Here is a 26,017-nt window from a genome sequence, read left to right as displayed (position 1 = left end):
TTTTGTAGCCATTCTTGGCTTTGGCTCAAAAATCCGCAGGAAAATCTGCAACAAAAAAAGCTGCACAATGTGGGGCCTCAGTCTTAGTGATTTTTTTTTATTTTTTTTAAAAATCAACTGGACAACATCTTTACTACAAGTACATAGCCCTCATTTATGAGAACAGTCAAGAACTTTTACTTACTTCACAGTTGGAACTATATTTTGCTGTGGCTTTATAGACTTCAGCTGATACCATAAACAGCTTCTGTATACCTGACGGATGGTTTTCAGTCGAACTTGTTCTAAAAGGAATTCCAAGACAAAAATGTTTAAGCAATGACTCTAAGGCTTATTTGCAGAGACTCCCATTTATCATACTACAAGCCCAACTTTCTCCTCCAGTGATTTCAGTTACTAAGAGTGGACTCCCTATAGACCCCTTTGACAATGAAGGGGTCCATCAGGCTGCGTTGGTGTAAGCTAGTTTAGCAGTCCATTTTTGTAGTCCTCCAAGAGACCAGAACAATGGACATCCAGCGTAAAACTGTGAACCTAGCGTAAATTGAATACTTTGTTAGATAACATTTCCAACATAGATTGTTTGTCATGACCACAGAACAACTAGCACAGCTGATGTATATTTTTCACAATTGTGGGGATCTTGTGAGATGGTCTATCCTATATATGTTAAATGATTTTATAATGCATGTAAAATATTTATAGAACACAAATTGACTTTGCAGACAGTTTCACCCTGCAGTCATAGTACTTTTCATTTGCTCCTAGTTCTTGCTCATATCAAGAACAACTGCACAGCAATCTAACCAGACACACAGATCAGTAGATACAGTAATGTTTAATGTAGTATATTTGTATACGTTGCTACTTTTTTTTTTAGGATGTATTCAAACAGCAAGGAAATGGATGTACCGCTTAATATTTATTGACACCAGTTTTCAACACCCCCTCAACAGTGAAAGATGAGCCTCATATATGACAACACAACTCAACATAAATGAGGCGCATCCTCTGCTGGGTTCTACAACCAGAGAGAAATCTACATCAGTTCACAGCTAACAGATTTCCAGCATCATTTGCACCAGATTTCTGGCGTATACAATATTAAATCTGGTGCTGACCAACCCCTTGCACGCCCTCAACATGCCACCCTTACAAAAGGGAAAAAAAAAAAATGCATTTTTTGCACAAATCCTAACTTGCTCAAAAAACGTGTGACTTTTTGTGTCTTGTATGCCGAAAATTAACGTTCAAGGAGACATAATAAGTCTACCCAAATGTTTGCATTTTTTGGTTAAATTACAAACAGTCAGGGAGGAGCAAGCCATAAGAAGCCTGATTATTAGAGATGAGCGAGTACTGTTCGGATCAGCCGATCCGAACAGCACGCACGCATTGAAATGAATGGAAGCACCTGGTACTTCCGCTTTGACGCCGGCCGGCCGCTTAACCCCTCGCGTGCCGGCTACGTCCATTCATTTCAATGCGTGCGTGCTGTTCGGATCGGCTGATCCGAACAGTACTCGCTCATCTCTACTGATTATTAAAAAAAATAAAAATTAATACCTGCAGGATCTTACTGGGCAATCTAACATCTGGATGTGTTAGGGGGCGTTCACACTACCGTCGGTGTCCAACAGGTAGTGTCCACTCAAAATCTGGCACGGACATTAGGAGCGGACACTAGCTGTGTCCGTGACACCTGTCATTCACCTAAATGGGCATCGGGTGCGTTCTTTTGCACTCCGTGCCTGTCCTTCCCTGTCCGCAAGTGAAGATGTCCGACTTCTCCAGCGGACAGAAAAACCTGACATGCAGGGTTCTTCTGTCCGCTTGAGAAGTTGGACATCTTCCCTTGCGGACAGGGAAGGACAAGCACGGAGTGCAAAAGAACACACCCGATGCCCATTTAGGTGAATGACAGGTGTCACGGACACAGCTAGTGTCCGCTCCTAATGTCCGTGCCAGATTTTGAGCGGACACTAGGAGCGGACACTACCTGTCGGACACCGACAGTAGTGTGAACGCTCCCTAAGTCTTCATACATTGTGTTATATATTATTTTCTGCTGCCAATAGCCCTATTATGTTTATTATTATGTTTGCTTGTTTCCTAATAAGGGCTCGTTCACATTTGCGCCCGGGTCTCCGTTATGCAGGTTTCCGTTTCCTGCACAAAACAGAGGCAGGATACGGAAACCTGCAGGACTCTTTCATACTCATTCATTTGAATGAGTTTGAAAGATGTCCGGCCTTGAGCGCCAGTGAGCGTTTTATGCTCTCCGCCGCGAAACCGTTTTTTAAAATTCTAACACAGAGTCGGACATGCAGTACTCTGTGTCCGGTTTAAAAAAAAAACGGTTTCACGGCGGAGAGCATAGGCGTAGTTTTTAGTTGTTGCATTTTCGGGAAATGCTATTGGTTTGATCACTTTTGATTGATATTTGTATGATAATGAAAATAGTGAAAAAATGGCGGTTTTGGACTTTTCAGTTTGCCGCTACGGCGTTAAGCGTCCAGGCAAAATATTTGTATAGCTTTGTAAAGTGGGCGATTTCGGACACAGGGATACCTAACATGTATGTGTTTCACAGTATTTAGCTACTTTTATATGTGTTCTAGGGAAAGGGGGGCGATTTGAATTTGTAATACTCTATTTTTTATTTAATTTTTTTTCCTTTTTTTTTGTTTTTGCATTTATTAGACCGCCTAGGGGTATTGACATGGGTGGGTGGTGTCGCGGATTGTCAGAGCGGTGGGGGTCGGCAAACATGGCTGCTCCGGAGCGTTAAAGGGATTCTACCACTAAAACACATTTTTTTCTAGTTAACACGTCGGAATAGCCTTTCTCTCGCAGCGATGTAGGCGTCCCCATCGCAGGAGCAGCGATGGGGGCGTCCCCATTGCAGCTCGAAAACCGACCGCAGCGCCGCCTCTCTGGTCTTCGGTGTCCTCCCCTTGCTTCTTCAGCGTCTGTCGGACGCCTGCGTAGTACGCTCCTGTTCGGCGAAGATTGCCGAACGTACTGCGCATGCGTGAAATTGCGGTCCCAGCCATAGTTCGGGCACCACAATTTTGAGAACTAATTAGCATACCGGTACAAACCGGTATTTTGAACGAACGGCGCGGCGGAGAGCACTTCCACAGGTAGGAGACGAATAGCCTTTTTAAAGGCTATTCCGACGTGTTAACTAGAAAAAAATGTGTTTTAGTGGTAGAATCCCTTTAAAGAGAACCGCTTGGAGTATCATTAAGGTGAGGGGCAAAGTGGTAAAGTATATGTATATGAGATTGTGTGGGGTTAGGGGCTAAGCTGTAGAGGGCAATATGAATTTTGTGGCTTGCTATGGTCCAAACTGTGTGAGATTGCAGAGATGGTGGTGTGAGTTTGGGTTTTGTGGGGGTCCTGGCACAAACGTATGTGTGCTATTGTGACAAAAAGTAGCCTATTGCACAATCGGGTGTATTAACTATGTTTGTGAAAACTTTCAGCCAAATCGGTGGAGCGGGTTTTGCGTGATTGAGGAACAAACACCCGAACATCCAAACATACAAACTCACAAACCAGGATAAAATAGTCTAATAAGGAATTTATTAAATTATTATACACGGCCTTTGTGTCAGTGCTCAGCAACATTGTTATGAATTTTATAGCAGATGAATTTTATATCACAATTTTTACATCACATGTGCGTTTTAATTTCACTTTTGTTGTAATATATATTTTATTGTTGGTTGTTTTTTTTTTAAGTACATTTGCAATTGATAAAGGACCTATGGGTCCGAAACGCGTTGTGCCATTCCCTTTGAATGTTCAATAAAGATGGTTTCTAATAATTGGGTGAGCACTGTCCTTGACCTATCGGTCGGTTGGTCCTTTCCAATAGCCCTATTACGGCTGCAGGACATTTTACTTTTTTCTCTGAGGCTGGAGACAGATACAATAAGGAAAAATCTGCTACCTCAATCCATTACAACTACTACTGGTTTATTTACATTTAATTTTGACAGAAATAACTGCAAAATAGGAAAGAAATAGCTTAAAAACTCCCAATTGAATATAATATAGGGGATCAGGGACTGCAAATACAGCACATGATGCAGCTAAGAAGATCCATGAAACATAAAAAAAATTAGCACAATAAGAAAAGCTACTTACTGTCTGAGAATAACATCCCATCATCAATAACACAAGTAGCCAGAAGTAGATACATAGAATCCTTGTAACAAATACAGTTAGAAATGTAGGACATTTAGAAATGTAGGACATGTAGCAATGTAGGTCATTCCTCACAGCTTAGCATCATCGTTGGGTGGTAAGGAATGCCCCCTCTGACGGTACAGGGCTCTGCATGAGTACTGTCAGGAGGGGTGTTCCTCAAAGCCGAGCAGCAGCACAGATATCTCAAATCCCTGGGCACATAACGGGAAAGCCAACAGTGCATTGTCGGCTTTCTAGTGGTATATAAAACAATGAAATGTCCTCTTTATAAGCAGTCCCTGCACTGACAGAGGGAACATCAATGGGGGAAAAAAAAGCACTGTTTAAACCTAATCCTACATTGCTTAAAACTCAGATAAGAACTTACGGTTTCCAACTCCAACAATAAACGTTAGACTCCCTATAGCTTGTACCGTGTGAAAAACTCACTATACATAATAGCTTTAGAAAAGATCTCACATGTTTAAGGCTAGGGAACCACATTGTAGAAACTCAACTTTTTTTTGTTGCAGAGTTTTCTGCAGTTTTTTGAGCTAAAGCCAAGAATGGCTGCAAAAGGAATGGGAAATATATACTTCTAGCGTATGCTCAATCCACTCCTGGCTCAAAAAACTGCAGCAAAAGCAGTAACAAAAAGAGCTGCATTTCCGCAACCTTGGGCCTCAGCCTTAAAGGGATCCTATCATTAAAACACAATTTTTTGTGACTAACACGTAGGAATACCCTTAAGAAAGGCTATTCTTCTCCTACCTTTAGATGTCTTCTCCGCGCTGCTGTTCGGTATAAATCTGTTTTCATCTGTATGCAAATGAGTTCTCTCGCAGCACTGGGGGCGGGCCCCAGCGCTCAAACAGCACTGAGGGTGTCCCCAATGCAGCAAGAGAACTCTCCAGTGCCGCCTCCATCTTCTTCAGGAACGGCCTCTTCACACATCTTCTTCCGATGCGGATGGTCAAACTTATAGGCTTAGGGCCTAGGGCAGAGCCGATTGTGTATGCCCACAGGCCACAAGAAAATGGTTGCTTACTTACTGTGTAAGCGGCCATTTTTCTTGTGGCCGTGGATATGCGCAGTCTGCTCTGCCCGAGGCCTAGAAGTTTGACCACCAACGCTGAAAGAAGAAACGTGAAGTGGCTGTTCCTGAAGAAGATGGAGGCGGCGCTGAAGAGTTCTCTCGCAGCATTGGGGATGCCCCCAGTGCTGTTTGAGCAGTCCCCAGTGCTGTGAGAGAACTCATTTCAATACCGACGAAAACCGGGATTTATACCGAATAGCAGTGTGGAGAACACATCTAAAGGTAGGAGAAGAATAGCCTTTCTTAAGGCTATTCCTACGTGTTAGTCACAAAAAAAATTGTGTTTTAATGATAGGATCCCTTTAAGAGGTTTTCTTAGATCTGAACCTAGCCTTAAGATGTGCATCCCAATACTTTTGTCCATATAGTGTACTGCAAAATAGACAACCCTGTCAGCATGGAGCATTCCTGAGCGGCACTGGTTGCGCCAAACTGTAAACCTGGTCTACAAAGGCAAAGAAATGAAGCTGCTATTGTAAAGTCTCTGCAAACTTTCATATGTACGTTCCCAATGAAGTTGAACATACATACAGGATTAGTATCAGACAAAATTAAAAAAATAAATAAATAAAAAACGGGCTTGCAAAAAGTCATAATATTTGTACTTCCAAACAAAAAAAATTTGACCCAACTCATTTTTCAGTCTTGTGTTGGCCATCATGAACAATCATTCCCACATAACTAACATAACATAGCAGTATAATATGGTCAAACCTGTTCCCATGATCTCACATATTTTCAGTGCTGAGAGCATCTATGGAAAGCTGAACAAACATGCCAATTTCGTAAGGAACAATCTTGTGTATGCAGGCCATCTGACTACTCCCTGATGACACAACTTTAGGGAACAGAGGGCCTGTACATGTTAGATGTTATTATGCCTGAACCTTTGTTCCTGCAGGAGATAAGCTGCAGCTCATTTTCCATTTGTCCTCTGTACAGCCAGCTTTACAGAAACTAGGAGGCGCCATCAACCCGATGCACTGAGGGGAAAGACATAACTTTGATTATTTTCACAAACAATCAGTATTTGGCATCCATATTCGCCCAAACCACCAGAGCAACAAATATAAGGGGTGAAGCTCTTCTATGTAGGGTCCACTCATGGTTTTGGCTTACAAATACTGAAACATTCTGACCATATACTGCCATGTGCCCAAATTCTAAGGCCACATTCACAGACATATAAAGCATCAAAAACTAGACTATATGGACTGCTGAAAGAATTGGTACAGTAATACTTGGTTATCCTCTTTTTCCAAGGTGCTATTCACGCAATTGTGTTTCATCCATGATGCTTCATGCAGATTGTGTGCCAGCTGTATTACCCAGACTGCCAAAATCCCATAATGGAGCATACAGACGTAATTACCCAGGATGCATTCACCAGAACCCAGTGAACAGATGATGAACACCAGAAACGCATACCATAGACCATCAAGGAGTAACCCCTGACATGACCATAGCACCCAATATATGCCTAACAAATAGATAGTGCCTTAAGATAAAAAGACACATGCCCGCTCCCCCTTATATGAAGGGCACAGACATACACACACACCTATAGACCCTCGAACCCCTACAGATCTACAAATACCTCCCCCACCCCATACACACACCCTCACCCAAACCAACATAAATAATAACTAAGGCTACGATAGTATATGCATCTAATCTATAGATACCATGTGACTTGAAAGGCATAAAAAAACACTCCTCCTAACACATAGAAGCGTGAAATAATGGTAAGGGGGGGTGGGTTAACACCTGCAATCATTGTCCAGTTTGTGGAATCTCGCTGGCTGCTGTCTTCTGCCCCTCGAAACTGGACAAGAGACGGAAACCAAGCGGTCAGTTTTAAAACCCATTCACTTGAATGGGTTTGCAAAGGTGACAGCCCGTATACATCTTCTGCCTGTCCACGGGGAAACCGTTTTTTTTTTTGTTTTTTTTTACCGGAAACAAAGTCCTGCATGTCCGACTTTGTGTCCAACATTCTGACCTAATCAGGAGCGTGATACTGCCTCGGCATCCTGTCGCGGCTAGCTGCGCGGAAGTTTGCACAGCAGAAACCCTTTTCCGCCATGTGAACATACCCTAAGAGAGGTCTGCAGGCAGGTGTCACATCAGCAATTTTCAGAAAGGAGGGGGGGATTATTCAAATTCCTACCCCTGGAGACAGTAGTGTGGTGAGGGGGCCTATGAGGCCCCCTGGTTTAGGGGCTGGCACGGGCTACTGATGTGACCCCTATAGCTGTTTGTTCTTTCTTTGACTGGAAGGTCCACAGTACTCCCCAGCTATAGAGTAATAGTGATCTTCCAGCTGAAGACATAACAAAATGATGTCACTTAAAGAAGTTGTCCAGGCAAACCTATTATATTTTCAATAGGCGGAGGGAGATTTAAAAAAAAAAAAAAAAAAAAAAAATCATTCTCACCTGTCTTCAGTGCTTGGGAGTCCTCTGAGTGCAGTCAGGTGCTCAGTCAAGTGACCACTGAGGTCAATCAATGGCCTCAAGGAGACCCCAAGACATCACAGTGATGTCACATGACCTTCACAGAGGCCGCTGATCGGTCTTGGTGGCCATGTGTGGCGGGGACTTTCTTCAGAAGATAATTAATTGGGAGGACCTAACCATGCTGGGAGGCACCTGGGAAAGGAAGGTAGGAATTTTTTTTTTTCACATCCCCTAGCCTACTTAACATAAAAAAAATGTTCGCCTAGACAACCCCTTTAATGTGGCTTACTAGCCCCCAAAACATAATATAGATCCCACACAGTATAGAACCCCTTTTTTGTTCTCCACACAGTGTGATATGTTAGGCCACTACCTATTGGATTATTGCAATAGGTAGCAGCCAATAATTTAAACACTCATCCATGTTCCTGTCCAGACAGTCTTCCATCACCAGTGCAGACTGTACCAGATGATGAAGAACCCAAGGACGTAATGTCCTGGTATTCTTCATCATTATGACATAATGTGCTGCACCATCTAGAGGTGTTAGTGAAGGCCGACCTGGACAGGAGCATGGATGGGTGTTTAAATTATTGGCCGCTAACTATTACAATAATTCAATAGGTAGCAGCTGATTAATAAAAGTATTCCGCCCCCAGATTATGCCATGAGGCGCCACCTAAGGCTATTGCTTCATGTCAGATTCAGAAATCGTAGGCTTCAAGACACAAGGCCTTATGTTTGACACCTGTGCACTAGGATGGTGTGGGCTCCATTCACACGGCTGTGGTCAGTGAGGGAAATATGGCTCACAGATGGAACACACTGTGTGAATGGTCCCTAACTGGGCAAAATAAAACAAACAATGTAAACACTAGAATGTGCCCAGGTGTGGTTGAAGCTGCCGAACTTATGACTAAACTTCTATAGCAGCAGCTGGGACTGAGATTGACAGGCTTGGTGTCCTACAGCACAGCAGAATAAGGATATGCTGTAGTGGCTCTGAACCTAGTGATAAGCTTGCTAAGGCAGTGCAAATCATCTGTTCAGGGATACAGATGCTATTCACATGCTGACATATGTCTCTACTACCAGTGATCACATACTGACACAACATGCTAAACAAGAAGACCATTGGAAAAGCAACCACCTTGGTAAAAACAAGATCATACAACTTTATTTTATTCTTTAACAAAGTACTAAAAAACCCAATAACAAATTCCATGCAAGTCTGTATAAAAAGCAGAGTGGGGAAGGAAATCACTTTTATTTCACAACTGGCATGACACAAATACATGAAGTACCATCAAACAGTAAGTGAGGCTTTAAAATAACACTCCACGTAGATGCTCACGCACCAGAAAGTGCCAGGGCCTTTGCCAGCTGTTTGCTTGGAGCAGGACTCTGACTGATCAGCTGAATGCCCTAGTGGGCACATTCTGAAAGCGGATGTTTTCGATTACACAACCCCTTTAATAGACATGTAATGGGTGACTACTTGAACTCCTAGAGAGAGACAACTTAATAACTTGTCAAAAGGTCTAAAAATCCCACACATCATCTGATAGGCAGTGCCAGCCATTTTGGTGTTTTCTTTATCCAAATCCATTCCAAAGATATAAGCCCTATACCCTATACAAACACTAAACGGACTTATATCTTAGGAATAGCTGAATGGAATTGAATAAATAAGACACCAAAAAGATAATGGTGACAATCAGATGATGTTAATCTGTCACTGGGATTTAAAGACCTAGTGACAGGGTCTCTTACAGCTGCCATACAAGATAAGGATATGAGAAGTGGTCAAATCCTAGACAGAATTAGCCATTTCCACCATTAAGCATTTGAATAACTTGCGCAAATGATTATTCATGAAGGGCGACCGCAGACTTCTAACACCGTAAATGTGATACACAGGGGTGGATCTACTATGGCTAGCTAAATCTTCATGTGTATGGCATACACTGAACAAATTTACTGACACATCCTATTTTGCTCAAAAGTATGGTGGCCGCAGGTGATCCTTACCAGTGGTGCACAGCCAGGTTAAGGCTCTATTGACACCTGTGCCATCGCTTGCACTCAGAACAGAAGCCCTAGAAGTGTACCGATCCCTTAGAAGATTGATCTGAGTGGTATCCTAAAGATCCAGATGACTTATAATGGGCCCACTGCATTTCTATTGTATAGGGTCAATCCTCATATGCCATACTGATGTGGGTGCCATGCTGATGAGTATAGGCTTTCCCAGCAGTAATATGACACCGATCAGCACCAGTAAATGACACGATGACATAGACGTGGTGAAGACACTGATTCCTCCAAGAATCTGCTGCACATTCCTCATTCACATCTCCTTCCAGCAGCAGTGTGGTGTGAGAGCCAAACACATACACATAGTACACAGACTGTGGCCGCCACATCCCAGCCCGGCATGACTTCCCATCACACTCACCCGAGTTCTGGTCACGGGGCCATAGGTAATATGTGGCCGGGATGACAATCAGTCCTACAAACGAGGTCAGGAAGTAGAGGAACGTGTTGCCACTGTCGTCATACTGGAACTGTTGCCCAGCCATGGCTGCCCTTTCCTCTGCTTGCCCGGCACACTACCCCTAGCCGGGTCCCTTTACAGCTCACGACACTAGAAACCCGACCGACCTACGGCCGTTACCCGGCGAAGGGCCCGCCCACCTCTTCCTTAACACGCCCACACATCGCATCACTAGCAGGCAAAATCTCGCGACGATGGGTATGGAATACGTGTTATTTTGTCGAATAAACTTTATTAGTAAATGACACTGCGTACATGTTAAGGGAGTTGAATAAACTTTATTGAAATCAGACTTGTAAACACACACAGTGGAATGGAATGCCAAGTGATATGTTTACAGTTGTACAAAACGGATTTGCCTAGTAGAGAGAATCTGTTGCAGAGACTGGGGCACTCCATAAACAAATGTGCAAACAAAATACTCCATATAAATAAAACTAGCTGCACAGGGCCCCCAAACACTGCCAGCAGAGTCAGAAAAAGGCCATATAAAGTGTGAAGTGTTTCCCCTCACACAACCATAATATTAAAGAAGGTTTCCAAGAAAACAAGGAATGATAGAATAACAACTGCTGTCCTGGTGCTGGCACTCTTGTGGCTCCTATCTGTCTTTATCTACATGGCCTTCAGTGACGACAGACCACTGCAGCCTACCAGTGGCCTCTGATGCAGTGGTCAAATGGATCTATAGTGCTGGCCAAAAGTATTGGCGCCCCTGCAGTTCTGTCAGATAATACTCATTTTCTTCCAGAAAATGATAGAAAGCACAACCTCTTTGGTATTAGTATCTTCATTTATTTTGCTCGCAATGAAAAAACACAAAAGAGAATGAAAAAAAAAAAGTCAAATCATTAATCATTTTACACAAAACTCCAAAAATGGGCCAGACAAAAGTATTGGCACCCTCAGCCTAATACTTGGTAGCACAACCTTTAGACAAAATAACTGCGAACAACCGCTTCCGGTAACCATCAATGAGTTTCTTACAATGCTCTGCTGGAATTTTAGACCATTCTTCTTTGGCAAACTGCTCCAGGTCCCTGAGATGTGAAGGGGGCCTTCTCCAATCTGCCATTCTGAGATCTCTCCTCCCCCACAGGTGTTCTATGGGATTCAGGTCTGGACTCATTGCTGGCCACTTTAGAAGTCTCCAGTGTTTTCTCTCAAACCATTTTCTAGTGCTTTTTAAAGTGTGTTTTGGGTCATTGTCCTGCTAGAAGACCCATGACCTCTGAGGGTGACCCAGCTTTCTCACACTGGGCCCTACATTATGCTGCAAAATTTGTTGGTAGTCTTCAGACTTCATAATGCCATGCACACAGTCAAGCAGTCCAGTGCCAGAGGCAGCAAAGCAACCCCAAAACATCAGGGAACCTCCGCCATGTTTGACTGTAGGGACCGTGTTCTTTTCTTTTAAGGCCTCTTTTTTTTTCCCCCTGTAAACTCTATGTTAATTCCTTTTCCCAAAAAGCTCTACTTTTGTCTCATCTGACCAGAGAACATTCTTCCAAAACGTTTTTGGCTTTCTCAGGTAAGTTTTAGCAAACTCCAGCCTGGCTTTTTTATGTCTCTGGGTAAGAAGTGGGGTCTTCCTGGGTATCCTACCATACAGTCCCTTTTCATTCAGATGCCGTCGGATAGTACGGGTTGACACTGTTGTACCCTCGGACTGCAGGGCAGCTTGAACTTGTTTGGATGTTAGTCGAGATTCTTTATCCAACATCCGCACAATCTTGCGTTGAAGTCTCTCGTCAATTTTTCTTTTCCGTCCACATCTAGGGAGGTTAGCCACAGTGCCATGGGCTTTAAACTTCTTGATGGCAATGCGCACGGTGGACACAGGAACATTCATGCTCATGCTTCCTCACAATTTTGCTTCTCAAGTCCTCAGACAGTTTTATGGTCTTCTTTCTTTTCTCCATGCTCAATGTGGTACACACAAGGACACAGGACAGAGGTTGAGTAAACTTTAATCCATTTCATCTGTCTGCAAGTGTGATTTAGTTATTGCCACTACCTGTTAGGTGCCTCAGGTAAGTAACAGGTGCTGTTAATTACACAAATTAGAGAAGCATCACATGATTTTTCAAACAGTGCCAATACTTTTGTCCACCCCCTTTTTTATGTTTGGTGTGGAATTATATCCAATTTGGCTTTTTGACAATTCTTTTTGTGGTTTTCCATTGAAGACAAATTAAATGAAGATAATAATACCAAAGTATTTGTGATTGCAATCATTTTTTGGAAGAAAAGGAGTATTATCTGACAGAATTGCAGGGGTGCCAATACTTTTGGCCAACACTGTATGTCACATCACATACAATAATGAAAACAAAAACCCTCAAGAAACATCTGAGAATCTGCACTTACATGGTCACTACCTTTAAAGAGGTTGTCCAGGCATAATGTAAATTTTTATATAGAACATGGGGAGGTGAAAAAAAAATAATCATACCTGTCTCTGGTGCTGCAGTGTCCTCCAGCACGGTCCGGTCCTGTTGATCTTCTCAAAGTGAAACTGCTCACCATCTGTGATGTCACGGATCCCTTCCACTGAAGCTGTTGATTGGCTTCAGCAGGCCTCAAGAAGGGACCCGTGATGTCACGTGTAGTGATATCTCAGGCCCTGCGCTGAGGCCGCTGATTGTTCTCAGCGGTCGTGTGTGACTTGGACTTCTGCCACACATCAACACTAGACTGAGAAGACCGAACTGTGCTGGGAGGCAGTGGAGCATTGGGGAATGGTGACTGTAATATTTTTTGTTTTTACATTGCCCCCAGCCTAATTAAATAATAAATTTAATGTCCAGTTTTGCCTGGACAACCCTTTTAATATAGAACGTGTGATTCTGGACTAAAATGTAATGCACTTTAATTAAAAATTTTGCTGCTTTCTGCTTGAATAACCTCTCTAAAGTTCCTGCCACTAGGTGTCTCCCCTTACAACTAATTTGTTGTTCACTTTTTTGTTACCAAGAAAGCCCCTCCATAGATACATAGGGGGTTGCCTTTTTCTCTCTTCACTAGGGTTGAGCGATCGGGAAAATCGGATTTTAAGATCTCAAGATCGGCTGAACCCTACTGTATATATAATATACAATTAGGGTTGAGCGATTGGGAAAGATCGGATTCCGATCAGCGATCGAGCAAATTTCATGATCGGGATCGGTTGTAAAATGATCGGAAATCAGATTTTAAAATCAATTCTGAAATCTCAAGATTGTCTCAACCCTACTTTTCAAACAGTGAATAGAGAGGTGAGGGGCTGATTTTCTTCTCAGCCTGCACAGACATGTCTGCAAACTGTTGTTGTGTGCAAAAGAATGAGGAATCTGCAAATCTCACTGCTTACAATGTAAGAAAAGTCTTCTACTGTATGTCCATACTTAGGGCTGCTTGTATGATTACAGATGGGATATTGTTTACAGACAGCAAGCAGCTTTACTGAGGAAAGATTCACTCCAGCATGCCAAAAATAAAATTTAACTTTTACTGAAAAATAGTTAAAAACATCTTACACAGACATGGATCCAGACATGGAAAGCACAGCTTACGCGTTTCGGGTGTTTGAAGTAACGATCCCTTAGTCATAGCGTGCCGACTACAAATGGAGACACGGTTATATACTAAGACACAGCAAACACACCTGAAACAAATTACATATTCAAAAACCTGGGTGTGAAAGGTTTCAAGATATTATGAACCGCCTCTCCACTATTACCAATGTTTATAACATACAGCACATCTACAGGCAAATATACCGTGGTGATCATTAAACCAAACAAATTGCCTCTTAAAGGGGCTCTATCAGCAAAATCATGCTGATAGAGCCCCACATATGCGTGCATAGCCTTTAAAAAGGCTATTCAGGCACTGTAAAAGTTAAATTAAACTACCCCCCCCCCCCCTGTTTTAAAATAATAACTTATATAAGAATGTTCTCTACTTACGGAACGTGCACCCTGGGCGGGCATTCAGGGTGCGCCGTTTTCTTCTTCTCCGCCTCTTCTTCCTCTGACGTCTTCGGGCCCCGTCCTCCTCCGGCGCTTGCTCGCGGACACTGATAAAAAAAAATAGCCCGGGCGCATGCGCAGTAGCACGCGGCTTCTACTACGGCTACTGCGCATGCGCCCGGGCTATATTTTTTTTTATCAGTGTCCGCGAGCAAGCGCCGGAGGAGGTATGATATTTTTACATGTAACAATTTTTTTTATTATATCACTAAACATGTAATTTATTAAGAAGAATAGTAAATAATACTATTAGTCCAGTAGTTACATCCTCATTCTATAAAATATGAACTAATCAAACACTTAATAGGATGTTTTTAAACTACTGGCCTTTTATCATCAATTTGTCCCTTCTAGTGAGTGAAATGTAATCTTGTCTATAAGCGCTTACTAGCAACGTGTCACAGAGTATGTCCGGCCTGTCATGGTGTTCGGCTCCACCTGAGTTAAAGGGATTCAATCATTAAAATTACATTTTTTCTCTCTAACACGTAGGAATAGCCTTAAGAAAAGCTATTCCACGCCTACCTTTAGATGTCTTCTCTGCACCGCCGTTTGGTAGAAATCCTGGTTTTCTTCTGTCTGCAAATGAGTTCTCTCGCAGCACTGTGGGCAGTCCCCAGCGTTCAAACAGTACTGGGGGCGTCCCCAATGCTGCAAGAGAACTCTCCAGTGCCACCTCCATCTTCACCTGGAACGGCCTCTCCCTGCGTCTTCTTCCGGCACTGGTTTTAAACTTCTGGGCATGCTCAGTCGGCTTTGCAATCGGGCCTCGGGCAAAGCCGACTGCGCATGCCAGCGGCCATTTTCTTGTGGTCGCTATCCCAAGCTTACTGTGTAATAAGCCACATTGAAATGGCCGCTTACACCATTGCTGCCAGTAAACTGGTGTAAGCGGCCATTTCAATGTGGCTTATTACACAGTAAGCTGGGGATAGCGACCACAAGAAAATGGCGCTGGCTGGCATGAAGAAAATAGAGCAGGTACTATCTTGCTCTGTCATAAGAACAGAACAGATTGGTAGCCCCCATAGTGAATGTACTTGGATGACACACGGATGTCACTCAACTGCATTCTGCTGCAATCTCAGCCCCACATCAGAAGCACACTCAGTTATGTGTATGGGGTCTTATTCCCCAAAAGAATTCCCACACTAACAAGGGCAGTTCCAGACATCTGGCTGGTAAAAGTATACCACAATGTCCCTACTCAGCCCTCTTGGGGAATCTTAAGCAAAAGGGACAAATAACTGTATTTTGCTACAGCGCTTCTCAAACTGTAAGGTGGGCCTCAGTAGTGATGTGCGGTTCACTGGGTAGTGAGATAAACGTCCCTGGCAGAGTTAGGTTCAGTACAAAGTAGGGACTCTAAAGCACAATCTGATTTCAGTCTTGCAATATCAGCACAGTTTCCATGTCTGGAAAGACTGAAGGACTTGCAATTACATCATCATCATCATCATCATCATCAAGAGGTTCTAGTTCTACAGGTTCTTTAACCCAGGAACAGTACAGCCAAAGTCTGCAGGCTGCATACTCTTATCTCTCTTCTCTGTTGTGGGGGTGCCCCTGAGTGTATGGGGTGTTGAACTGGGCAATGATTTTCTGAAAGTTTGGAACATTTTATTTTTAGAAAATGATGCTGCCAATGGGTTATAGGTGAAAATGTACCTGTCATTAGGTGAAAAGAAAGATTGGGGGCAATGCTGCTACCTCTGATGTCATAGGCTATTTGGTACACCTATGCTGCACTGTGCTGTTTGGCTCTTCTGGGATGTATTTTCTCCTGGGCACTTGAATTTGAGACGGCTAGTGAGGTATTTTGTGCTTCCTGTGTGATATCTGGTGTAGCTACGGATTTTATGTGTGCTGTACTGTGGTATTTGGTTGCAACTGGTGAGAGTATTATGTATTCAACTTAGTGGAATTCTGACCAATACTACCACTCCAAGGTAGAATTTCTTTGCTAGTGAGGCAATGCAAGACAGCAAATTGACAATGAGGCTCAAGTACAAAAAGTTTTCAAGGATCCCTACTTTAAAGAGGACCTTTCATGGTTTGGAGCACAGGCAGTTCTATATACTGCTGGAAAGCCAATAGTGTGCTGAATTCAGCGCACTGTCGGCTTTCCCGATCTGTGCCCCGGGTAAAGAGCTTTGTGCCCCGGGTAAAGAGCTTTCGGTCCCAGTACCATAGTTCTTTACAGTCAGAAGGGCGTTCCTGACAGTCTGTCAAGAACGTCCTTCTCCACAGCAGCGCCTATCGCGCTGTACAGTGTGAGCGGGGAGGAACGCCCCCTCCCCTCCTGATAATACTCTTCTATGGACGAGCACTGTGAGCAGAGGGAGGGGGTGTTCTGTATTATATGCTCCACAGTGGGCCCCGCACAGTATTATGTGCTCACCATTGGCCCCCACAAAATATTATATGTTCCACAGTAGCCCCAACACAGTATTATGTGCTCACCATTGGCCCCCACAAAATATTATATGTTCCACAGTGGCCCCAACACAGAATTATATGCTCACAGGGGCCCCACCACAGTATTATGTGCTCACAGTTCCCACCCCAGAGCCTGAACCCCCCCATTCCCCCCTAGCTCACTTACACACAGCCTACACCCCCCATATACCCCTCTTTCCCCCACACAGCCTTCAACCCCATTTTACCATCTTGCTCACACACAACCTGTACCTCCATTCCTCCCCCTTGCTTACACACAGCCTGCACCCCCATGTCCCCTTCTTGCTCACACGTTTTCTTCTCTCCTCCTTACCTTCCATCAGACTCTGTTCCAGCAGCTCCGCGCATACAAAGGTCTGATGATATCTTAGTGTGCTAAAGGACCTTTGATGACATCATGACATCATCAAAGGTCCTTTAGCCCACTAAGTATTTAGCATCTGCCACAGAAAGAGCCCTGGAGCGGATGATCAACCCAGAACAGGTGAGTATAAGTATTTTTTTTATTTTTCTACACCTTCCCTGGGCTGGCATTTACTGGAAAGGAGCCCAGTCAGGTCCCTTTCCATTAACAATATGTATAACAATTGGGAAATAAGGCTTTCCCCAACCGCTATGGTCCGGGCTAGTGAGGGATAATGAGCATGAAAATGAACTGTCATTGCTGTGCTCAATGCCCTGAAAATACACAGTTGAATAAGAGTGAAATACTTCAATATATGGACTCATGAATGGGAGGTACAATAGCTGGATTCCTGTAGCGACTCAAAAGTTAAGTGTCATTTTATTGCTGCTGTGTCCCTGAACAATATTTATTTATTTATTTATTTATTTATTTAATCCATTCAACTGTTCAATAGATACGGCCCCTGGAAGGTTATATTTAAATTAGTTATTATTCTCCAACTTGGTGTTCATACAATTTTGATTTGAGGAAACACTAGAAGTACAATAATGCAATGGAGTCTGTCAGCAGGAAAATCATTATCAGACTAATGACAGTCCCTTTTATGGCAGCTTCTACACTTTCCAAAGATGTCTTTCTTGTTTTGCTTTGAAGATCCATTTTCATGATAATCAACATTTTATTCTTAAATAAATTAGCTTAGGTGCCATTATTCTCCTGCCAAGGCTTTACTTTCCAATTTTCCACTATTTTGCATAAAACTAAAATACTGATTTTCATGAAAATGGATCTGCAATGCAGAATAAGAAAGACATCTTTGGAAAGTGTAGAAGCCACCATACAAGGTACTGCCATTAATTTGATACCGATTTTCCTGCTGACTGATTCCCTTAAAGGCTAGTTGCACACTTTTGGGTTTTTTTGGCCTTTTTTTTCATGTTTGTTAGTGGTGTTTTTTCTGGATTTTTATGTCAAAAAGAAATCATATCCAGATATTACTGATTTAATCAATAGGAAATTAATAGCTATAGATATACTGTGTTTTTATTCTTGCCATTTTTTTTTTGTTTATGGAGTTTTTGTTTTCGAACAGTATCATGGTTTAGGTCAAGGTTTTTTTCAGGTGCTTTCCTATAGATGTCATTTTAGAAAAAAAAATGAAAAAAATGCAGAAAATAGTGTGAGCACAAATAAATATAAAATAAAAAAAACAAAAAAGGTAGAAACATTACTCATCTCCTTTTCAAGATAACATGAAGTACTTAGCTACATTAAAAAAAATAAAATAAAATCATCTATATTCATCTTTAAAACAACATATGTAGGTGCTTGATGTCCAAAAATGTGACAGAAGGCATTTGTTATACTTGTAATAAAATAACCAACCGATGATAAAATTGCCACAACTTTCAGAAAGTTTCACACTACAAAATAATTAATCATGATTGGTAAATGAACGTTAATTCAGTTTTCCATTGTAGACAGCAGAGGGCACTAGTAGATCATACAAAAGGCAGAGCAGTGTAAGAAATGTAACGTATTCATGTAAACATAATTTACTTCACTAGTTATCACGTCAAGTCTATAATAGTATCCCTGCACCTCATGCCATGGGTAACTTTTTAAGCACCAACATTTTAGAGAAAAACACATGGAGTACATCCTGAAGTGACTAGTGGGTTTATACACCTTCATCAATAAGTACAGTTAGGTCCCGAAATATTTGGGCAGTGACACAATCTCCATAATTTGGGCTCTACCTGCCACCACATTGGATGTGAAATGAAACAATGGAGATGAAATAGGTGTGTATACCTTCCAGTATTAATGTCTCTGCCTCTCCCCCAGTTTTTTTTCCTTAACTGTCACGGATGCCTGTCCTCCTCTCCTCCTGGGGAGTCCGGATCTTGAGGCGGTCTTGCTTCCGTATTCGGCTCTACGCCGCGCTGGCTGCTGTCATGCGGGGGGGACCTTATTCGCTCTTGCGTCCTGGCGGAATGATTGTGCCGCGGCAGGTTCCGGCTGGGCACTTTTGCCTCCCGACTTCCGCTTCCGGGGTGAACCCGCGCATGCACAGCTGCAATGCGGCGTGGCTCTCCTCTGGGCTGTCTAGAAGCCCCCTTTGGGTTTTTTCTCTCCCTCCAGTGTATGAGGGATTCGTTCAGGGTCCCCTTTTCATCTCCTCCTCCTCCGGCGAGTTTGAATAAAATGCGGTGTTGTGCTGACTTTTTTTCCCTGGAAAAAAACATTGACTCAGGGGTCCACCGGCATGGCCTCCTGACATCCATGTTAGATATTGCTCTGATGGTCGATTTCCTGTCCAAAGCGACTTTTTACCAAACAAAACTGGCATCCAGAGCTATGGCTCGCGCCACCGCGGCCAGGCGCCCGCTATGGCTGAAACCTTGGAGAGCGGATAACGCCTGCAAGTTTAGTCTTTGTGCCCTTCCCTTCAAGCCGGGGAAGCTATTCAGGGAGGAGCTAGACCGAATAATGGAGGGCCTCAGATTCAAAAGGGAAGAACCTCCCTCAGTCCTCTGGCGGTAGACAGAGATCTTCCTTTCGTGGCCGTGGATTCCCCAAAGGAAGCTCTCGAGGACAAAGGCGCCCTGGTGGAGGTCGAGGGTCCTCTCGTGACCCTGAGAAGAAAAGAACTTTCTGACTATCCCGCTTCCCCCCCACCCCCGCGTTCTGGTGGCGGTAGGCTGTCGCCTCTCTCCACATGTGTCCGCCTGGTCCCATTCAGGATCCCTGGGTCCTACAAGTGATCCGAGACGGTTACAAGATAAGCTTTTCCGCACTTCCACCAGAAAAGTATGTAAGAACCCGCCCTCTTCAGGGCACCAGACAACTTCATCTAGAGAAGTCCATCCAGGAGTACGTGGACAAGGCAGCATTGGAACCGGTTCCTTATTCAGAACGCAGTCAAGGCGTCTACTCTCCGGTGTTTCTAGTACCAAAGTCATCAGGCAGATGGCGCATGATCATCGATCTCAGATTCTTGAATTGATTCATTCACAATCGGACAGGCACACTACCAGAGCGGTGTCAACTTCCTGAGCAGAAAGACGCTCTCTCTCCCTAGAGCAGATATATGCCGCTGCCTCCTGGAGTTCACAGCTGACCTTTGCCAGACATTATAGCTTGGATTGGCGCTCTGCGGACTCGTTAGCCTTCGGGCAGTCTGTCTTGGCATCGGCCTGCCCAGACTACCCACCCCAGTAGGGGTTATACTTGCTAAATCCCCATCTTGTGCTGCTGTTGGGTGTAGGGGGAATGGAAGATTATGAAGATAATCTGTTTTCCCTTAGCCCAGGGGTAGGGAACGTACGGCTCTCCAGCTGTTGCAAAACTACAACTCCCAGCATGCATACAGGCTCTGCTGTTCTGGGAACTCCCATGGAAGTGAATGGAGCATGCTGGGAGTTGTAGTTTCACAGCAGCTGGAGAGCCAAAGGTTCCCTACCCCTGCCTTAGCCCAAACAGCAGCACAAGGCTCCCTCCCATTTATTATTGTATTATTGTATCATTGTATATTTTTATACTCTTGGACTAACACAGGGGGGAGGAGGTCTCTCGGCCTCTTATAGGGGAAAAGATCTGTTAGCTAATTAAAATTTCCACCTGTCCTAACAGCACACAGGGGCAGGAATACCCCATCTTGTGCTGCTGTTACAGATTATCTTCATAATCTTCCATTTCCTCCTTTGTGATACTTTGCAAGGCCAAAGTATTCTTTTACAAAACTGGGCTGGCTTCTAGATGTTTTTTGGCAAAGTCTAATCTGGACTTTCTGTTTTTGAGGCTAGTCAATGGTTTGCATCTTGTGTTAATCCCTCTGTATTTGCTCTTTGAAGTCTTCGCTTTATGGTAGCTTTAGATATGGATGCACCTACTTCCTGGAGAGTGTTTTTTTACTTGGGTGGATGTTGTGAAGGAGTTCTTCTTCACCATGGAAAGGATTCAGTGATCATCCACTACTGTTGTCTTCCATAGATGATCAGAACTTTTTTGTTTTCTTGAGCTCACCAGTGCACTCTTTTCTTTTCACCAGAATGTACCATACTGTTAATTTGGTCACTCCTAACATGTCCACTATCTCTCTGATTTATTTCTTCTTTTTTTTCAGACTGCTTTACTTCCATTAGGTGCTCCTTTGACCACATGTTGTGGGTTCACAGAAACAGCTTCCAAATGAAAATGCAACACTCAAAATCTGCTCCAGTTCTTTTACCTGATAAATTGATGATGGATTAATGAGGGAACAGCCCCTGCAGCCCAATAAATAGCCTTTGAGATAACGGGCAAATGGCCTTTGGTCCACTGAAAAAGAGGCAGCTATATATTATAGAACTGTAAATCCTAAACCCTCCCTCCAAATAGGATTTGAATACCCTCAAATTAAAGCTGAGAGTCTATATTAAGTCCATATTGATTATACAATGTTTTAGTAAGGGCGGGTTCACACTTGCGCTTGTCGTCCAGTTTGAGCAATCCGGCTGGTTTCTGTCTTCTGTCCAGCGAAACTGTACAGGAGACGGAAACCCCATGGTCAAGTTTTCAAACCCATTCATTTAAATGGATTTGCAAAGGTGACCGCCTGTGAGGGTGTTTTGAATGTCTGCGGGGAAACAGTTTTTTTTTTTTTTTTTAACTGGACACAAAGTCCTGCATGTCCGACTAAAAAAAAACCTGTTTCCCCGCGGACAGGCCGAAGATGCACATGGAGCGGTCACCTTTGCAAACCCATTAAAGTGGATGGGTTTGAAAATTGACCGCCGGGTTTCCATCTCCTGTCCAGTTTCGCAGGGCAGAAGTTAGAAACCGTCTGGATTGCAAACACTCGACAACAAGCGCAGGTGTGAACCCCCCCCCCCCCCCTCCTCCCCCAAACAGCTACAATGCTGCAGGTTGGAGATAAAGACAAGGCAGGCCAGGACAGGTGTAGGAAATGGTGAGTAAATGGTGATGGTGTGGTGCACTCGTTGTCTTCTCAGTAGTGCAGAAGGGCTACCTGCAAGGTCTAGTTGTTGACCTGGTCCTACATTATAGAAAGCGAGATGTGAGCCTGATATTTGCCACTTCACTTACTAGTTCTTCTTACTATGAGCTTTTATTACTATTCAGTGTCAATAAGAAAGAGCTCCTTAACCAAATGTCACCTGAGCAGAAGCTTCTTTTATTCTGAAATCATGAATAAGACCTATTTATGGGATTCCATGTACGGGTGACCAAGTTTTTCATCAATGTAGCTCTCTTGACTTTTGTTTACTCAGTCTCTGTATGACTGACAACTTGTTTTATTGCGATAAGTTGTATTTTTAAGTGGAATTTTGAAGTACATAAAATTGCACATTATTTGTTCTACAAGGAAAATAGCATGGAAAAATTCAGTCCTAATTATGGATGTGTTTTTGCCTTGTTCACCAAGCCGCATCAGTAAACTGGTGAATGTAAGTGATACTAAATATGTGTATAGCTTTGTGCTCATATACATTCTGCATAAAGAATTTAATTAGCCTTCCTTTACATGGGATTTATTTCATATTTTAATGGTAAAAAAATAGCAAGCTTTTTTTAGTGTTCTTCATAATGCTTGTTTGCTTTGTTTTTTTGTTTGTTTTTTTTCTGGCGTTTTTCAAATCCTGTATAATTTTATTGAAAAAAACACCAGTAAAAATTATTGTTATTGTTGTTATTAATAATAATAATAATAATAATAATAATAAGTCTGTGTTGAATTTCATAAGACGTTGGTATTTATTTTCCACCATCTTGCTGGGGTATGCAATAACATTCAGGGCAGTGCTACAGCAGAAGTACTGCAGACTCTGAGATATAGACCAATACAGAGAACAAATATGATCTCATATGTCAGTGCACACAGTTTTTTGGCACTGGTTTCGACGCTGAATCCACCACAAAATCAGCCTCCAAAAAAGGCATCCCGATAAAGACTGATTTGATGCCTTTTGTAATGAATGCCAACATCTTCCTTTATATCTAGGTGGCTTCAGATTGACCCAGAACCAGTATATGGGTATAGAATAGTAGTATTTTCTGTATGTGTAATATTGCAGTGCTTTAATGCACATTTGTATAGTATGGCCATATGAGTTTTCTCCAAACAATAAGTTTGTAGGGGAAAATTCTGACCCCGTATACAGCACTCCTAGTTAAAGGGGTTTTCTCCTGTCTTTGCTCCCCTCTGCTTCCTGGTTTTCAGCTCAGGCCAGGAGTGAGCCCCGAGATGAGCAGTGTTGTTAATTTCACAGTTATCTCTGAATTTATATATAGAAATAACAGGATTTTATCAGAGTTTAGCAACTAATGCACTTTGCAGAGCGAGTACAATACAAGAGAATATAGGTAGCAGGTCAACCACTACATAAGAAATCTAGGGAATAAGCTATAAACACTAGAGATACAAATTCAGCTGTTGAGGAAAACAGACCAAGATAGAGAATGCAATGTATTGAGTGAAATCCCTCTTTAACCCCTTCCCGCCGATGGCATTTTTTGATTTTCGTTTTTCGTTTTTGACTCCCCTCCTTCTAAACCCCATAACTTTTTTATTTCTCCGCTCCCAGAGTCATATGAGGTCTTAATTTTTGCGGGACAATTTTTTCTTCGTGATGCCACCATTAATTATTCTATATAATGTACTGGGAAGCAGGAAAAAAATTCAGAATGGGGTGGATTTGAAGAAAAAATGCATTTCTGTGACTTTCTTACGGGCTTTGGTTTTACAGCGTTCACTGTGCAGCCAAAATGACATGTCCCCTATATTCTGTGTTTCGGTACGGTTCCAGGGATACCAAATTTATATGGTTTTATTTACATTTTGACCCCTAAAAAAAATTCCAAAACGGTGTTGAAAATTTTTTTTTCTAAAAGTCGCCATATTCCGACGGCCGTAACTTTTTTATACATAGGTGTACAGGGATGCATAGGGCGTCTTTTTTTGCGGGGCTGGGTGTACTTTTTAGTTCTACCATTTTCGGGAAATGTTATTGCTTTGATCACTTTTTATTCAAATTTTTATCAGAATTAAAACAGTGAAAAAACGGCGGTTTGGCACTTTTGATTATTTTTCCTGCTACGGCGTTTACCGAACAGGAAAAATATATTTATAGATTTGTAGAGCGGGCGATTTCGGACGCGGGGATACCTAACATGTATATGTTTCACAGTTTTTAACTACTTTTATATTTGTTCTAGGGAAAGGGGGGTGATTTGAACTTTTAATACTTTTTATATTTTTTTATATTTTTTTTACTTTTTTTTATTTTTTTTTTTGCATTTATTAGACCCCTAGGGGTGTTGAACCCCAGGGGGTCTGATCACTAATGCAATGCATTACAATGCTAATGCATTGCAATGCATTGCAAAAAATCATCATCTCTTTTGCAGGCTGTATACACCAGCCTGCAAAAGAGAGAATTTGCAGACCGGCTGGGAGCCTTTAACAAGGCTCCTGGCTGTCATGGCAACGTGACGTCGGCCCTGGAGCATGCTCCAGGAGCCGGCGATCCCTGCCAAAATGGCGGCGCCCATGTGCCGCCGGGAAAATGGCGCCTCCGGCGCCTTTGACAGCAGCGCCGGAGGGGTTAATGCCTCCAATCGGTCCGGGGACCGATCGGAGGCATTAGAGCCGGTTGTCTACTGCTTAAAGCAGTAGACACCCGGCGGCTATGACGGCCGCCCGGCTCCCGGGCGGTCATCATAGTTACAGACCCGACACGCACCGTACTATTACGGCGCATGTCGGGAAGGGGTTAATTATACTGTGTAGCTGTATGGTGAGCTCTTGGAATCCTTATCCCTCTTTAACCTTGGCCATTTTCTTTGATCACCTCTCAATAGGAAGTTTAGTTGTATGCTGGTAGGCCTTCTATAGCCATTTCTAAGTATGACATACTGAAATAGGTTAGCCCCTTCTCTGTCTCCCACGTATTTATACGTCCAGACAGGGTGAAACTTTAGTTGCAGAGGACGTACATAGTATGTCCATGCTATTAATGGTGATTTCTCAGGATGCATTTAGGCTATGAAGATGATCTTGGATTCATTTTAAAGATGAGAATGTTATTTTTAAACCGATCCCAAGATCATTATGATATTGATTTGCTGGTGAAAACGCTGTTTGGCATTGAAATTCCCAACAGTGTTTCTAACAGCAAATCGCTCTCAATCTGTAAAGGTAATCATGGTGATTTTCCTCTTTAAAATGAATTCAAGGACATCTTCATAGCCCTAATAGATTCTGATATATGGGGCTTTAGAGACTATGATAATTCATCACCAAAAGAGTTGCACCAAACACTCAACACATACACAAAGTCATCACTAAAGTTTACATTTGACACTGTCTCTGTCCATACCTGTTCTTTAAAGAGTAAAATACACCAAGCACCTCTCTAGTGATATCCATTATACATTAAAATAATAGCAATAATGATTATCACTAGAGGTGAACGTATAAAACGCTTCTGACAGGCGGAAAAGTTCCATCAGTCAAGTAACATATTGTCACCCATTGAATGTCACCATATAAAATCACAGTTTTTGGCAGCTTTCAGATGGGTATAACATTTTTTTTGCACCCACAGTACAAACAAAACACCTGGAGTTCTAGATCTAGAATTATGACTTTCTAACACCAGTAATGATGATCAATAATGTGAGAGCAATAAATCAGCCATATTACGCCAATCTGAAACCAGTCAAGTTAGGCATAAAGATTATAATAATAATATAGTATAATTTCTTCTGCGGTGTTGCTATCAGTGTGTCAAAAGTGGGAGAAGAGGGTTGCATTGACAA

The 26,017-nt window shown here is 42.7% G+C and overlaps 1 protein-coding gene across 1 annotated transcript in view; it reads right to left on the bottom strand.

The window, feature by feature from the left end:
* Positions 1-10,489, bottom strand: part of SEC63 (SEC63 protein translocation regulator) — a 40,391-nt gene extending 29,902 nt beyond the window's left edge. The window contains exons 1-2 of the mRNA XM_075268137.1: positions 10,214-10,489; positions 185-284 (exon numbers count right to left, since the gene is read on the bottom strand). Of these exons, the coding sequence (XP_075124238.1) occupies positions 185-284; positions 10,214-10,337 (224 nt within the window). The 5' untranslated portion in view covers positions 10,338-10,489. The remainder of the gene's footprint in view (positions 1-184; positions 285-10,213) is intronic.
* Positions 10,490-26,017: the final 15,528 nt, after the last annotated feature.

Source organism: Leptodactylus fuscus, chromosome 3, assembly GCF_031893055.1.
Source record: "Leptodactylus fuscus isolate aLepFus1 chromosome 3, aLepFus1.hap2, whole genome shotgun sequence".
Classification (NCBI taxonomy): domain Eukaryota; kingdom Metazoa; phylum Chordata; class Amphibia; order Anura; family Leptodactylidae; genus Leptodactylus; species Leptodactylus fuscus.
This window is presented reverse-complemented; position numbering and strand designations above follow the sequence as displayed.